This window comes from Epinephelus moara, chromosome 23 (genome assembly GCF_006386435.1).
Source record: "Epinephelus moara isolate mb chromosome 23, YSFRI_EMoa_1.0, whole genome shotgun sequence".
Classification (NCBI taxonomy): Eukaryota; Metazoa; Chordata; class Actinopteri; order Perciformes; family Serranidae; genus Epinephelus; species Epinephelus moara.
The window spans coordinates 21,144,218-21,160,972 of record NC_065528.1 but is presented as its reverse complement, the minus strand read 5'-3'; the positions used below and the strand labels follow the sequence as shown (position 1 = coordinate 21,160,972).

General features: G+C 40.6%; 2 protein-coding genes across 3 annotated transcripts in view; both read left to right on the top strand.

The window, feature by feature from the left end:
* LOC126384645 (sodium- and chloride-dependent betaine transporter-like) overlaps positions 1-15,370 on the top strand; it is a 65,155-nt gene extending 49,785 nt beyond the window's left edge. Inside the window, exon 15 of the mRNA XM_050035784.1 lies at positions 15,248-15,370. Coding sequence (XP_049891741.1) covers positions 15,248-15,370 — 123 coding nt within the window. The remainder of the gene's footprint in view (positions 1-15,247) is intronic.
* Positions 15,371-15,415: 45 nt separating this feature from the next.
* Positions 15,416-16,755, top strand: part of slc6a1l (solute carrier family 6 member 1, like) — a 23,527-nt gene continuing 22,187 nt past the window's right edge. For both annotated transcript variants that reach the window (XM_050035786.1, XM_050035785.1), the window contains exon 1: positions 15,416-15,656. In XM_050035786.1, the coding sequence (XP_049891743.1) occupies positions 15,416-15,656 (241 nt within the window). The remainder of the gene's footprint in view (positions 15,657-16,755) is intronic.

The window sequence follows — 16,755 nt, the reverse complement described above, 5'->3', positions numbered from 1 at the left end:
GCTGTTGAGCAACTATTTTAATGAGAAAAAATGGTTAAGCAATTTTCTATTTACAGTTTCCCAAATTCCCCTCTAAATTCATGTGAATCAGAATTACAAGAAAATCTGCAAAAGAAAATGAAAAATGATATTTACCAATGAGAGTCGGTGGTCCTTATTCTACTGCAGGGTGTCATTAAAATGGCATGAGATGACAATGGAAAATGATGTGGAAAACATGGTTACAGTTGCCTAATTTGTTTACACGTTTCTACTGAACTACACCAGCCAACTATAACCTAGCACTACTGAGCTAGTGAACGTTGCAGTTACCTCATTACCTCCAAAAAAACCTCATTAATGTTGACATCTTGCGCTGTCAGAAGCACAAGTCTCTTGTCCATGTGTAATTGTGCGCTTCCTTTATATTAGTGCAGTGATACGATTGGCAGGTGTGGTTTGGTAGGAATAATTTTTTTTTTTTTAAAAGGGAACTAATGTGTTTTTCAACCTGGGCCCTATTTTCTGATCTACTTTTGTCTAAATGAGTGATAGGATGTTCAATATTTGACATTTCTCCAGCACGAAGCTAGGGCTGACCTGCCTGCAGCCCGTGAGCGCGCGCTATATTAAATAATAGGGCACTCAGACAGCGTCAAACAACCTCAAAATATGTCCACTAAAAGTGATTTTTTTTCACACAGATATGCTCGGATTGTTAGTATCCGACAATATAACATATACTACATTTCCCATACTGCAACGTGACAGTGTGTTTCGTTAGGCCTTCCCTGGCGTCTTCCATCGCACTTTCGACTGCTTATCCGAGGTTGGGTTGCAGGGCAAGCAGACTGAGCAGACCTCTCCAGACGTCCCTCTCCCCAGCAACGCTTTCCAGGATGTTCTGGGTCCGGGGCCTCCTACCAGCTGGATGTACCTGGAGCACTTCTAACAGGAGGTAACAAGAAGGCATCCTGATCAGATACGCAAACCACCTCAACTGACCCCTTTCAATGCGAAGGAGCAGCGGCTCTACTCCGAGCTCCCTCCGGATGTACGAACTCCTCACCCTATCTCACTTATTTCTTCAAGCTCCATACTTTAAGCTTGTAACTCAGGCAAGTCTTAAACCAAATCGCTGATGACATCACTATGACGTCATCAGTGTGACTTTCTCAGACATAATGAAGCTCCCTCCGAAGCCACAAAGGGAATGTTTTTAATTGTTCCCCCTTAAAATACCCACTAATATCTGAGATTTGAAAAACATGAAAAAACAAAACTACAACATAAAAAGTGTGAATTACAGATCTGCTTTAAAAACATCTGCAGTTTGTCAAACACTCAGGATGTTTGGGCTGAAATCACCTGGCTAATCCGACCATGCTGGGATATCCCATTGAGTTAATGCTGCTGCACCGTTGGCCCGCTCCATTAATGAGCTGGGATCTTACCCAAATGATACTGTGTCTTTATATTCCCATCTCTCATTTTGTCTCATAAAAAGGAAAGAGAAAGAAACAGGAGCGATGCCAACTCTGCTGGAGACTAAACGAACATATGAGAAATGGGTTTGTAAAAAAAATACGATGATCTTTCAAGAATAGAGACCTTTCTTCTACTAAGCAAAGAAAGATTAGAGAGTGTAAATGGGAGCTAGTAACTGGGAAACCCCAAGTTATAAGTGTATATACCCTGAAAGTATACTCTGTTTTCAGTTGCCTAGTGTATTTGCTTGTATTATGTTGTATCACCACCATGCCTTGCAGTCTACAGGTTTCCCCAGCCTCTCCAGGTGAGCTGAATCTGCCTGATTACCCTCAGATCCAGCTCACCTGGACTCACTCTGCCTCACTACTCCATATAAACTGGCTGCAGGCGCATGCTTGGTTTGGTTTCATTTGCTTTGTTCAAGTTATTTTTTCTTTTTCTTTTCAATCAATAACACACTTTTTAGACAACCTTGAATCTGGTTGTGACAACACTTTGACTAGCTCCAGTGCTGATAAATACATGGAAGAAGGAAGCCAACATAGAAAAGGAAAATCACCTAAATTAATGTGCAGACATTTTTGTACTCTCCCCCAAATTTTTCACGTAAACCACCTCAAAACAGTTTATGAGCAGTTATCTGTATCAGAGAAAACGATGAAGTAATTTTCCATCAACAGTGTTCTAAATTTCCATCAAAATTCACATGAATTTTCACAAGAAAATCTACAAAAGAAAATGCAAATGAATGTGCTTGTCCATCCACTACTGTTTTGTGAATATCAGAAGTTGGGTGACAATTGGTGGTCCTTGTTCTCCAGCTTGGCGTCATTAAAATGGCAAAATGAGATGATAGAATTAAAGGAGTGCCAGTCAAAACTCAAACAATGGAAAATGACGTGGAAAACATGATGGAAATCCCGTCCATCAAGTCCAGGGGATACTTTTTAACGACAGTTCAGGACATACCTGCTGTGTTTGTGGTGACAAAAGTGGGTATTTTTCAACAAAGGTTTGGGACATTACCAGCTGTGGTAATATAGTGACTAAACGGATCATTTTTAAACAAGCGTTTGGGACATGTCCTGCCATGTTTGTTGCAACCGAATTGGATCTTGTTTTAAGAAGAGGTCGGGACATTTCCAGCCATTTTTGTAGCGACAAAAGTTGGTATATTTTAATGACAATTCGGGACATGTCCAGCTGTGTTTGAACAACAGGGTATTTTTCTACAAGAGCTCAGGATATGTCCAGCCATGTTTGTGTCGAGAAAATTGGTTGTTTTTCAACAAGCGTTTGGGACATTACCAGTTGTGTTTATAGTGACTAAACAAATTTTCCTGTGTCCTGCCATGTTTGTAGTGACGAAATTAGATCTTTTTTTTATTTTTTTTTATCTGGAGGTCAGGACATTTCCAGCTGTGTTTGTAGCACCAACAGTGGGTGTGTTTTTTTTAGTGAGAATTCTGGTTATGTCCATCCTTGTTTGTAGCAGCCAGCAGGTTCTTTTTAACGACAGTCCAGGACATGTCCTTCTGGTATTTGTTTTACGACAAAATTTTTTGGGAGTTTGGGAAATTTCCAGCCATTTTTGTAGCGACTAAAAGTGGGTGTTTTTTAAATGAGTGTTCTGGACACGTCCAGCTGTGTTTGTAGCGACAAAAGTACTTTTTTAAACAAGAGTTTAGGACATGTATAAATTCATTTGCAATGACCAAAGCAGGTCCTTTTTTACAAGAGTCCTGGACATGTCTAGCTGAGTTTGTAGCAACAAAAGCAGGCGTTTTATAACGACAGGTGGGGACATTTCCAGGCGTTTTTTTTTTTAAGTGACTAAAAGTGGGTGGACATGTCCGGCCGTGTTTGTAGGAACCAAAGTGAGTTGTTTTTTTTAACCAGAGTTTGGGACATGTTCAGCTTAATTTGTAGTGACCAAAACAGGTCCTTTTTTCTACGAGAGTCCAGGACATGTCCAGCTGTGTTTGTAGCAAGAAAAGCAGGTATTTTCTAATGAAACTTTAGGACATACCCAGCTGTATTTGTAGCAACAAAAGTGGGGATATTTTAACCAGCGTTTGGGACATGTTTAACTTTGTTTGTAGTGACCAAAGCAGGTCCTTTTTTACGAGAGTCCAGGACATGTCGAGCTGCGTTTGTAGCAACAAAAGTGGGTATTTTTTCTATGAAACTTTAGGACAGATGGGTTTGTTGCATCAAGAGGTGGTATTTTTTAATGAGTTTAATACATAGGTTTGGGACACGTCCAGAGGTGTTTGTAGCGTCCAAACCAGATTTTTTTATTATTTTTTTCAAACGAAACTTCGGGACATGCCAAGTTGTGTAAATCGCTACCAAACTAGATCTCTAAATTCTTTTAACCATGTATGTTGGGACACTTCCAACTGTGTTTGTCACGCCAAAAGTGAGTGTTTTTAACTAGAGTTTAGAACAAATCCAGCCATGTTTTTAGCAACCAAACCAGTATTTTAAGCCAGAACATGATGTTTTCCTAACCAATTTGTTTTTGTGCCTAGACTTAACCACATGCTAACCGAAGCGTTGTCATAATGTTAAAAGAAACGTAAAATTTCAACATATCCACTGCATATGAAATGTACAAATGTAACAATCAGTCTGCCAGTTGGACTGTTTATCGATACACCAACTTTTCCACCAACACCAACTTTGAAATATTTTGCAATATTTCAACTTTTTTCAAACTTGTGCATAAAGAGTGGTAGATGGAGGCCCACTTTTTGTCTGGATCATTTCCTTCTGAATACATGGCAGTGACTGACATTGTCTGCAGGACATGCATCACTCTGTGTTGCATTTATGGCGATCAGCCCCTGTCGTACATCTTCATCAGTGTTTAATGAAGCTTTAGATTGTTTGCTGCACCGAGGGCGAGAGGTGAGGAAGGGAAAAATGTCTGACCTTATCTCTCTCGGTTGACCGTCTGATCGAAATCACTGAGATGAAGGCAACACTGAATGCATCACAGTAACAGATTGCAAAAAGTTCCTCGTAACGTAGATTGTGTTTATGCTTGATTGCGTCTTTAGGGCTTTTATAGTGATAACGTCTTGATGTAATTTATTGTGGGGCATATTAAGGACAATGGCTTTGGGTAGGTCACAAGGATTTGAGACACTTGGGATGATAAAACGTGACTCAGGGGTAATGGAAGGAGAGCAGAATGAAACAGAGAATGAGGTGGTTGATAGATCTCTGGGGAGAAATAGCACACTCTGCAGTGATGCCAATGAAACTCTACTGGACTCATGCATCAGGCAAACTGTAGATGAAGACATTTCAATGCCCTCTGTCGCTTCTTTTATCTCCTTCAGTTTTTTATTCTATCTCCGGCAATGGAACAATCTTCCTCTGCGTCATTTTTCAGTTTCTTTGTATCTTTTCATCTCATTCCCCTCTTATCTGCCCAGCCTCTACTGCGACATATCAACTTTTCCCATTTTTATCTCACTATCTTTTCACTCTGCCTCCCGACTCGTATCTATACCTTTTTCCTCATTCTTTGCAGAGAGTTATCTGCCCCCTGCCTCCATCATCATCTTTCATCTTCTCACTCTTTCTCTCTCATTAACACAGTCATGCTCTCTCTGATGTGCACCTCACCCCGCGTTTGTCCTTAACCTGTGGAAATTTATGCGGCATGCATCGTCCTGCCGCATTACAGGATGAAAATGTTGGTAATATTAGCCTCCTATCTACGCATGCCAATCGCCTCTGGGTGTTCCTCGCTTTATAATAACCCCCGCATCGATTCACAGACCACGACACACTGCTGTGAATTAAAGGCAGCTCGCGAGGAGGCCTCAAAGGCAGCAGTTCCTTTTCTCCCATGTCTGTTATTAAGGTTGTTTTTTCACATTAATAAACTGGATTCAAAAGAATTCAAATCTACTACTTTTATTATGTATTGACTACTTGCACTTTCCATTTGCCAAAATGAGTCTCAGTGTGTATGGATTGTCTCATTTCTGCAATGGTTACCAAATTAACTGTGGCTGTATTCCTCTGTGAACAAGTCTAAGGGTGCTTTCAGACCTAGAGTTTGCTTGTGTTACACCCTGAGGTCCCCATTAAGGTCATGTTTTACTTGTTTTCAGTTTTGGTCAGTATTTCCTGTTTTATTTTGATTCTCACCCTTGTCTCTCGTTTCAGGTACTTTACTTCCTGCCCCTGTGTTTCCCTCCCGTGTGATTACCTGCCCCGCCCTGACTGGTCTCACCTGTCCCTCATTACCCCTCCTTCCTTGTGTATTTAGTCCTTGTGCTGCCGGTTGTCTGTTGCCAGTTCGCTCTCAGTTGTTTGAGTGTGTGTTCCAGCCATTTTCCCCACTATTTCCTTTGGATTAGACCAGATTTTTGCATTTTTGACCCTGCTACTGCCTTTGGGTACCTTTTGTTAGTGTTTTTGGACTGATTATTTTCGCTCCAACCTCCGTTTTATTTGAGTCCTGCGTCTGAGTTCTTTCTTTGTTGGTTCCAGTCTGATAGCTTGCTTTGGTCTGAATCAGGGACTAATTTTGTCACAAAGTTGGAGTTGGTTCATGTTCTCACGGCAGCATTTACAAGCGGACCAGATCAAATGCCTTGTGTGAGAAAGCTGCTCTTGATTGGTCAGAATTTCCATGCGGGAAAAATCCAGGAAGTAAAGCAAACGTTGAAGAAGAGTACACTTGCAAGATAAATGTGACACTTTCTAATGTCACAATGGAGGGACAACTACGCAGGTTGATTTTAGCGCTGCTCATCGTGGACTATATTGCTGTCATTGTTCATTTTAGTCAAACCATACAGTTTGAAAACGAGGCGCGGCTCCAACTAGAAAACAATGTTTTGATGCACTGGATGTGCTGAATGTGCATATTAAGGCAGTACAGGAGGAGGTGCACATTAATAATCCTCCAGGACTGTAACATGCTCATGTTTAACCCAAACAATGTGTCATGTGACTGCAGTTGGTTGAGATCCAGGTCAGAACACGTTCTCACCACAAACGAACCACACCAGAGTTCATTTGTAACCAGACTGAGACCACCTCTTCAAGAAGGTCTCAGTCTGGTTGTTTGGTGTGCACTGGAGTGCGACTGCTGTGTTCACACCTGCCCAAACGAACTGCACTTAGGGGGCAAATGAACTTGAGTTTGATTGAACCGAACCAAACAGGTCAGGTTTGAAAGCACCCTTAGGGTAGCTTGACATCAGACTGGTACATCAGGGTACTGCGAAATGTCAAAGTTGTGCCCATTTCTAGCTGTAGCTGACCCATCCGGAACCAGCAGGTTGTTCTTCCAGCTCTGGTGTATCAATTCGCGCTCGTCATAGTAACTGACTTGCACCCCAATCCATTTGTTTTGTAAACCTCAACATTTGTTTATTTTATTTCATGTCACAGGCCCACAAATATTTATTTATGTCTCATAATTATTAGACTTTGATCCTCTGCCTGACCCTCCCTGTGTCCAAGGCCATTCATTTATTTAAAAATGTCTGGGCTATTCAATCATTCCTTATCATTTATTCCATTTTAATACAAAGTTGTAACCACTGTATGTGAATGCATGAATAGGTCAGACCTGCAGCACTGGATTTGAAATGAACTGTAATAAACTGGAGCTTCTGTGCTTTGAATAGCTGCTGTGAAACAACATGACCCTCATGTATTTAAGATGCCTGTTTGTCCTTCTGAGGTCATTTTGGTGAAAATAAAGCAAAAGTAGAGTAATAAGTACCTTATTCCTTTACACAGAGAGTAATATTTTAAATTTACGTATTACTTTTAAATGACTGTAACTAGAAATACGTTATATATTACTTTAAAGTAACATCATTCGTGGGGTGCTAATTTGTTGGATATCCTATGAACTGCTGTGTCTGCTTTGTCGTAGGACATCATATGAACCCTTCTGTGAGGATACATTGAAGTACAATGGACAAACTAACATTTCATCTGTTTGTGACATTAGAGAAGAATACAGGGATTATTTTTGGATCAAATGTGTGTTAATCTATCAAGGAAATGTTGAGATATTACATGTAAACTTTATCTATCTATCTATCTTCAGACGAAAAGTCAGGGTCAAAATGTCATTACATCGTCTCTGAAACAGATAAAATGTACAAAATCTCAAGACTGTCTTGTTGAGATACTTCAGTGATGGACCGATCAACTTACTGACGTTGCCATCCACAGGCTCATGCTGGCAAAAAATCCTCAGAGACTAAAATGGAAATGTTGCACAGATGATTTACCCTGTGTGTCACATCTGAGCCATGACTCAGCATTTTTTGGAACATGCTGACCACGGTTTGTTTTTCTCTTTTGTTTCTGTACTTTGTTGCTGCTTTTTTTTGCAACGAAACATCTGGAATTGCTGAGTCATTTATTATATATATCATAATGCAGTGCAGCTCTCGAACTAATGCAACAAGGGAAATGAATCAAATATGTAGTATTCCTCAGTGTGCACCATTTTTGTATTGTTGACAAAAAGTAGAATATGAGATTTACCTGTTTTGTTAAATACAATAAATCTACAGAAACTTGTCATTATAAACACTGGTCCAAAGAATTTCGAGAACTTCAAAAAACATCTCACCTGATTTATTTTGAATACGGCGTTATGAGCCATTACTCTGCTTTTTTTGAGACGTTGTTTGGGTGTTGCTACAGGCACTCATTACGCAGTGACAGCACCAGAGCTCATGCATACAAATGGCTGGTGCTGCTTTACCTCTGGGCATGCAGACTCAGCAGATCTCAAGTATCCATACCAAGTTCCTGTAACAAAGTAAAGAAAAATAGACATCACAGTGGATTGTACGGCAGCCATAACACAACACGTCACACCTCCAGGGGCAGATTATGAGACCTTGTGGTTGTTTTGTGTCTATTTGTAGTCATTTTACTTTTCTTTGTGGTTGTTTTGTTCGATCTTTAGTTATTTTGTGTCTCTTTGTGGTTGTTTTGTGAATTTTGCAGTGGTTTAATGTCTTTCTTTGGTTAGTTTGTGTCTCTTTGTAGTCGTTTTGTGTCTTTTTGCAGACTGTTGTCATTTTGTGTCTCCCTGTGGATGTTAGGGTTGCATTGTCTTACTGAGGTAATTTTGTGTTTGAAGTAATTGAATTGAGCATAGCGTTAGTTCAAGCAGGACACAATGTCAATCTCGGATCACATCCCAGCTACATCAGCTGATCTCAAACAGCCCAATCAACTGATGGAGCAGCTGACTGATGGAAGGGAGTCAGCTGATAGATCACATGATTCCTTTCTATGCAACCAGTTAAAGTGCTCTGGCCTGCCTACTGTTGCTGCTTCCTCTGCAAGCCACTTTGCAACCCGCCTCCACCCCAGCTCCTCCTTTTCATGCTGTGTCTGACTTATCAGTGTCATTTCTGTTTGTCTTTGCTGCTGCTCTCCCTGCCTTAGGCTTTCCATGTAGGCGCATGGAAGGGCAGGGAGGTTTGCTATCTCTGCCTCAGGCTTTCCTTATTTGCATGTGGAAGGGCAGAGAGGTGTGCTCTCTCTGCCTCAGGCTTTCCTTATTTGCATGTGGAAGGGCAGAGACGTGTGTTCTCTCCAGCTTAGGTTTTCCATGTAAGCCCAAGGAAAGGCAGAGAGGCCCCAGAACAGAGCCATACTGCCAAATACAATACTGCAAATGAAAAGTTTTCTTTGACTAAAGTGTTCCTGACTAAAATGTCTTTTTTTGGATGTTTCATGTTGCTTCATAGTCATTTTATGTCTCCCTGTGGTTGTTTGTGTCTCTTTGTAGTTGTTTTGTTTCTCCGTGGTTGCTTTGCCTGTTTTTATAGTTATTTTGTATCTTTCAGTATCTCTTTGTGGTCAGTTTGAGTCTTTCTGTTCGTTATGTCTTAATTTGACATTTTGCAGTTGAAAGGCCGGGGACCCTTGACACTTTGGGTCCCTGGACCTGTGTTGGGTAGATCCATTCGGTCATCTATCAATGCACACCTCCTAAATGGAGCAGCCAAGGTTTATAACGAAATGTCCAAATATGTGGTCATAAGAATGGTTTCACATTATCTCAGGGTGAGGCACTTGTGTAATAAAACATTATGGGTTTGTTTCTCCTGGTTTATCTTTTATTTCACACTACATTTGTATTCAGTCTCGCCGCCTTAACTGCTCAGCATTAAAGGAACCTGTGGGAGACTTAAATCTGCGACAAAGACTATCTTAAATTCTATATTTTGGGAAAGCCAACAAGCATTAATGCGTGAATTTAATGCTCTTAAATAGGACTTTGGACAGAACATGATAATCACTGTAAAAATGTAGCTGTATATCGCTATATTTCCTCTCTTGTCTCTCTTCCAACTTACCTCCACATGGCTTTTTCATTATTCTGTTTTATTTTTTCCATTTTCAGTCCTCGGTTTGGCATAAATCTTCTAAGGAAGAAATATGACCAATCAAATTCTGACATAATCCTCAAAACTCTGACAAACTTTAACTTTTCCTTCATGACATTCTGTCTCTCTGTCATTCTGCCTCTGTCACCTACATAATCACTCCCTATTATTCTGGGCTGTGGAGGCCCTGGAATCATAATTAGGCTGCATTGATCCAGGGACGCTGTAAACAGATTGATGAAAACCAGCTTTGACAACTCCAATCCAGCCAGCTATCATCATTTGGGCCCACATGGACAATAAACCTCAACAGAGATCACACTGAATCTGTTCTTGATAGGAGTGGCTTGCTACGGGTGTAATTAAGCCTCTAATATGATTAAATCTCTCACTTCTGAAGCCCTGTATCTACCGACCGCCCCCACCCACCGGCACAGCAATGGGCAATGGGGACATTGAAGCCAGGGGCATTGTGGGAATGTTCATTAGTTTTTCTAATTGGCTGATGATAGAATATCTGGATCAGATATTGACGTTAAGTTACCTGCCAGGAGACACAAAAAAGGTTCAGGCCTCATATCTAATTCCATTATTGTTAATGAAGACATTATTTTACTGTCACCAGAGTAATTAAAAAGACAAAATACACAATGTGGCTGTATCCACTGCAAGGACACAAGTGCACTTGTATTTATATTACGAGCATGGTTTCACAGCATCTAAATTAACCAGTGACTAAAGAGCCCAACAAGTAATAAAGTGAAATTGAATGTGTCTGAAATTACTTTGTATTTAATATATGGAATACTGAATTTATTTACCCTTCACCATTTAATTTGAGTGTCCCAATTCTAAAAATACATGCAATTTAGGCACTAAACAACAACAACAACAACAACAACAACAAAATTGTGTATTTTCAATGACAGGACAGGATATTTCCAGTTGTGTTTGTCGTGACCAAACTGGGTATTTTTTGACGAGATGTTGGGACATTTCTATCCATGTATGTCACAACCGAGCTGGGAATTTTTTAATGAGGATTGGGACATTTCTAGTCGTGCATGTAGTGAGAAGTATTGAGAAATTGGGTCATTTCTGACGTTTTTTATCGCGATCACACCAGGCTTATTTGACAAGAGGTCGGGACATTTTTAGTCTTGTTTTTTTGCGAATAAACCTGGTATTTTTGAATGTCAGGTTGGGACATTTCAAGCTGTGTTTATCATGACCAGTACCAGGTATTGTTTAACAAAAGGCTGGAACATGTCCAGGCATTTCCATTGCTACCAAACCGGGTATTAGCTGTGTCTGTTGTGACCAAACTGGATATTTTAAGCCAAAACATGACATGGACTAAAATAACTGACTAATGACAAACTGACCATAACACCTAAATGCTATGGTGGCTAATGCTAAACTTAGCACTAGATATTCCTTTGTAATTGAGATTATTGAGTCAGCCTTCATGACTTGTCTCTGCTTGTTTAATATTGCATTCAGTAAACATTTCAGTGGTTTTATAATAATAAGTGAAACCCACCATACCTCATTTGCTGTTTCCTCCTCGTTGTTTCCTCTACTGGCTTAATCTTGAGATTTTAATGTGCCATTTGTGGCCACAGTGGCCACTGTTCAGCAGCAGTTAAGCAAAATAAGCAAAGTCTTGCTTAGAGGCACCAGCTGGGACTATTTGGCTCCTAATTGCGAGTCTATTGAAATGAGGTGGCCGTTTCAGAGGCATAACATGGCAGATAGTTCAGATAGTAGAGTGGCACATGGCAGCCGGCTCTCTGGATCACAATCTTTTAATTTCCCTCCTCTGTGTCTGTGTATATGTGTGTGTTTGTGAGCATCACATGCTGGGAACAATGGTCCATTTGGTCGCTGTTTGTAGAACCTGGCAGAAGGGATTGCTATATGACTGAAGATGCACGTCCAGATGGAGCGGAATAGGGCATTGGTGCAGTCATATATACATATATATAAACCATCACTGCCAGACACATGCAAAAATATTGATTGTATTTAAAGTTTCAAGAGAAATTAGGATCATTTGCACATCCAATTACTTGAGTGAGGACACTGAGGATGAATATTAGGTCACTTTATGTGCTGATTGCAGAGTCTGATACTGGCATGACCGCATTTGTGGTCATACATTTCCAGGGTCTCTGCCAGCAGCCATTGCTCGTTTCATTTTCCAAAACTCCACGAGCTCTTTCACTAATCAGGCCCTTCTCTGCTGGGAAATACCATGGTAACGGCGCTGGCAAGAGCTGACCCCAGCTATCGCAACAGACACATACACACAAAGCACAAACACACACTGCTGCCGCCGCCGCTAGAGTTCCCCACCAGAGCTGGGCGATTGACATATCCCCCCATGGCCTCGGGGCCTCACCAGTCAGAACTGAGCAGTAATCAAAGCAAACACACAGGTCGAACTTTATTATCAAGCACTCGATAGCAGCTGCAGGAAGAGCCACAGGCCCTCCGATATACAGTATACAGGAAAGAGTTGCAAAATCAAAAACGACTTTTCGGGCTGCAGATACTTCGCAGCTTCCCTTGGGCCTGGAAGCTTTTCACGGTTGACTCAAAGATGATATTTTTGCCTTTGGATGTTAAGTTTCTGGACTTTTGTGGTGCCGGTGTCGAGAACTGAAGCTGATGACCTGACGGAGGACTTCTCTGAGGTAGGATTCATCTCATTCCCCCTCCTGCGTCCTCTACTTTAAAACTGTCTGTCATAAAATAAGCTGTCTGAGTCCACATATTGCAGGGTTCACAATAATGCTTTTGGGTCAATAGACTGCTGCAGACCATGAAAATAAATATATTAATCAATATGAGTTTAATAACTGTAGGGAACTCGTTGGAAGTAATTGCTGAAAGAGACAAAACTTTTCTGCTACTGAAAGGCATAATAAAAAATGGCATCTTATGAGTCTCTACTATCAAAAAAACAGCAGGGTTTACTTTGAATTGAAATGGATGACATCCTCAAAGGGAATCTGGGATGTGTTTGGTATTATTGGTTTGCTTTTGAAGCAGATTCACCTAGACAACTATATGAAAGTACATTTTTGATCATTTTCACAGAGTTACACCCGATTGAAGTTGATTACTTTTAACACAGTGTGGGACGTTAACTCATTCCACAGCGGGAGGGAATATTTTTGAGCAATGTTGATTATAGTAAACATCACAGTCACTGTTTCAAATTTATCAGACTTTCCAATACATTGCACTTTCTTTGTGTTTTGAATCATCTGTGTCCACTGTGTATATACAGTACTTTGCCAATGCGTCTTTTCATCAACATCATCAAAGCTTATAAGGCATAAATGATGCATCTGTTAAATGATGCAGAGGCTTTTAATCATGAGAAATTGCAATTAAACATGAATATACATTTGAGTACTTTGAAATAAACAGTGAGCACAATGAGTCAGGCAGAAAAACACACATAAAATTAAGCACAGCAGGCTTTTTGAATCAGTCTAACATGGTTTATGATTAAGTATGCAGGAGAGTAACACAATGAAAACGCTCAGCGGGATCCTGCTGTTTCGCAGCTCATCTGTGGGCGAAAATGAGCAGCGAAATTTCCTTGATCTTCGTTCTTTCAGGAAATGTATCACCAAACGGTCCTCAAGCAAAGGCATGTAGTGATTAGGACAATTTCTGGGTCAATCAATATTTGTAATCATGATCAGCTTCCTCCAAATGAACTTGCTGACCATGTGATGTCATCCAGACATGAGATGAGGGATTATTCCATAGGCAATGAACAGCTTAATAACTTTTAATAAAACTTGACTCAGCAGACAACACCCACTCGTGTGTGAGCAGTATAAACTTTGAATTCTGCTTTTGTGGACAGCACATAGTGGAACCTTTGTGGTATTTTAACTGAATTGCCAGAAGAAAAATGTTAGGTGGTTAGGTATAGGCACAAAACCACATGGTAATGGTTAGATAAAGATCATGTTTTGGCTCAAAATACCTGGTTTTGGGGTCACAGTTTTGGCTGGAAAAGCAGTGATAACCCAAAAAAAGAAAAAAGAAACGCTTTTCAGGCCTCAATCCTGGCTTGAAAAGCAGTGATATCTTGGTAAAAAAAACCAATCGCTTTCAGGCCACAATCTCAGCACAAAAAGCAGCAATATCTCGGTAAAAAACAATCGCTTTTCAGGTGACGCTCCCCACAAGTTTCAGGCTACAATCACTGTGTTTCCAGCTGGGATTGTGGCCAGAAAAACAGTGGTTTTTGCCAAGATATTGCTGCTTTTCTAGCTGTGATATCTTGGTAAAAACAACCACCCATGAGGCCTTTTCTAGCTGTGATATCTTGGTAAAAACAACCACCCATGAGGCCACAATCCCAGCTGGAAAAGCAGCAATATCTTGGTAAAAAACAACCATGTTTCCGGCCACATTCAGGGCTAGAAAAGCGGTGATATCATGGTAAAAATAACCATGTTTCAGGCCACAATCATGGCTAGAAAAGCAATGATATCATGGTGAAAAACAACTGCTTTTCAAGCCACATTCGCAGCTGGCAAAGCAGTGATATCTTGTTTAAAAACAACTATGTTTCAGGCCACAGTTGTGGCAAGAAAAGCTGTGATATCTTGGTAAAAAATGACCATGTTTCAGGCCACAATCACGGCTAGAAAAGCAGTGATATCTTGGTAAAAAAATCAACCACTTTTCAGGCCACAATCGCAGCTGGAAACGCAGTTTTATCTTAGCAAAAAAAACCCCCCACATTTCAGGCCACAATCCCAGCTGGAAAAACAGCGATATCTAGGTAAAAAACAACTGCTTTTCAAGCCACAATCATAGCTGGAAAATCAGTGACATGAGGCCTATGAAATGTGTAAATGTAACATATTTGTAGTTTGCAGAAACTTAACAATGCCAACAATTTTCCTCTGGCCACTAGGCTGGGTATTTTCATCATGGTTTTTCCTTTCTTTTGGTATAGTGGTGACTCACCAGGAACTTTACTGTGGTGGACTGGAGAGAAAGGAAAGTAGGAGGTGTGTCAGTAATGATTAAGATGCACAGTCTAGTGTTCTCCAGAATGACCTGGATTGTGCCACCTACCTACTTATATCAGGCCAGTGGTGCTTGCTATGTGTTATTTTTGTGGCTTGAGTTGGCATAGACCACCTTTAATCAGATAATCTTTAATGTGTGTAATTATACATTGTTGCCCAAGTTAATACAGGGGCTGTAAAAGACCATAAAAATGCCTCGACATCAGTAAATTGAAGTAGTATTCCCTTCTACTATAACACTGTTGTCCATATATAATTGGTATAACGCCTTTGCAAAAACAGTTCTCCCTCTTTTCACAGCTCTTTTACACATTCAGTGTCCACACATTGTCCTCAATCTGTCGAGCCAAGAACCAAATTCAGCGTGTGAGGCTCAGCCGGACAGGAACAGAGACTCTAATTCGTCACCATTACAGGCCGTGAGGACCGAGTGACTTACTGACCCCACTGGTCTGTAGTGGTCCCACCATGGGGAAGACTGGGCAGAGTACAGTGGACTTAAACTCCCCAACAGAGGTCAAACAAGCAGTACCCTTTGAGGAGCTGGATCATGTGGCGCCCCCCGCAGATGACAAGAAGAACAAAGAAGAGCCGCCTGACAGGGGAAGCTGGAAGGGAAAGTTTGACTTTCTGCTATCATGTGTGGGATACGCCATCGGCCTGGGAAATGTCTGGAGGTTTCCTTATCTGTGTGGCAAGAATGGCGGAGGTAAGTGCTGTCGTGAGACTGACAGGACCAAAAGGCCTGCAAAGCCACTGTAGTTATAAATACAGATGTTAGAAAAACATTACAAGAGTGAAGTAATTGGAAAAAATAACAACTAACAAATAAGGGATAAGAAACAGGCAAATTTAGCATCAGCAAAAAAATCTAGGACTTGGTTTAATTCCCATTTCTAAACAGGTTAATGTTAGGAAAGAGGTCAAAGGTAAGATTAAGGTGAGATGTCAAGGACAACTGAGTATTTCCTAAGTTAAGGTAAGAAAAAATCACCTGGAAAGGAGAAATCAAAACCTTCACATGCACTCTTAAGTGGGATTTATAGATGTGCAGCAGACCCTACGCCATAGCCTATGCATGTCGCCTACGCCATTGTGAGCATTTATACTTGTGCAGTACTGTGTCGGCGGTTGAGGTTTCTGTGAAGCGCTGGAAAGTTTAGTTGATTAAACATGGCTTAATAGAGACAGTTTCAAACACAAGTACACCAATCGGCTTCACTATAACTCGCAGCATTCACAGACAAACACTTGTCTTTATCTGGACACATTTTCCCCACAAATACAACATGCTAATGTTATTAGTACAAGCCTATGGCATTTTACATTGTATAAATTAGCCTAGTGGCTAATGATCTTTTCCTCTACTCATATGAAGCCAGGGACAACAGCAACATTTAACAAAGGTAACGTTACAAAATTTGGCTCCATTTCAGCTCACAAAGTTCACCGACAAAACAACTGTTTAAAATTAAATAGGTTTTCTAAACAAATACAACATGCTAATGTTATTAGCACAAGTCTATGGCATTTTACATTGTATAAATTAGCCTAGCGACTAGCGCAGATTTCCTCTGCTCCAGGGGCGATTCTAGGACCAGAGGTTTAGTGGTGCTGAGCACCCAGAGAGCTGCCCAGCCAGGCAAGATAAATTTTACTGTTTTGTACATTTTAACTCAATTTCATTCCCACATTTGTGAAAGTAAAGCACAACACTTTTTGGGAAAGTCTGTGACTAAACCATCAAATCTGATAAAGGTTATTTAAATGCTGAGCCACAGCAAAAGAGGAATGGATTGGAATCATAA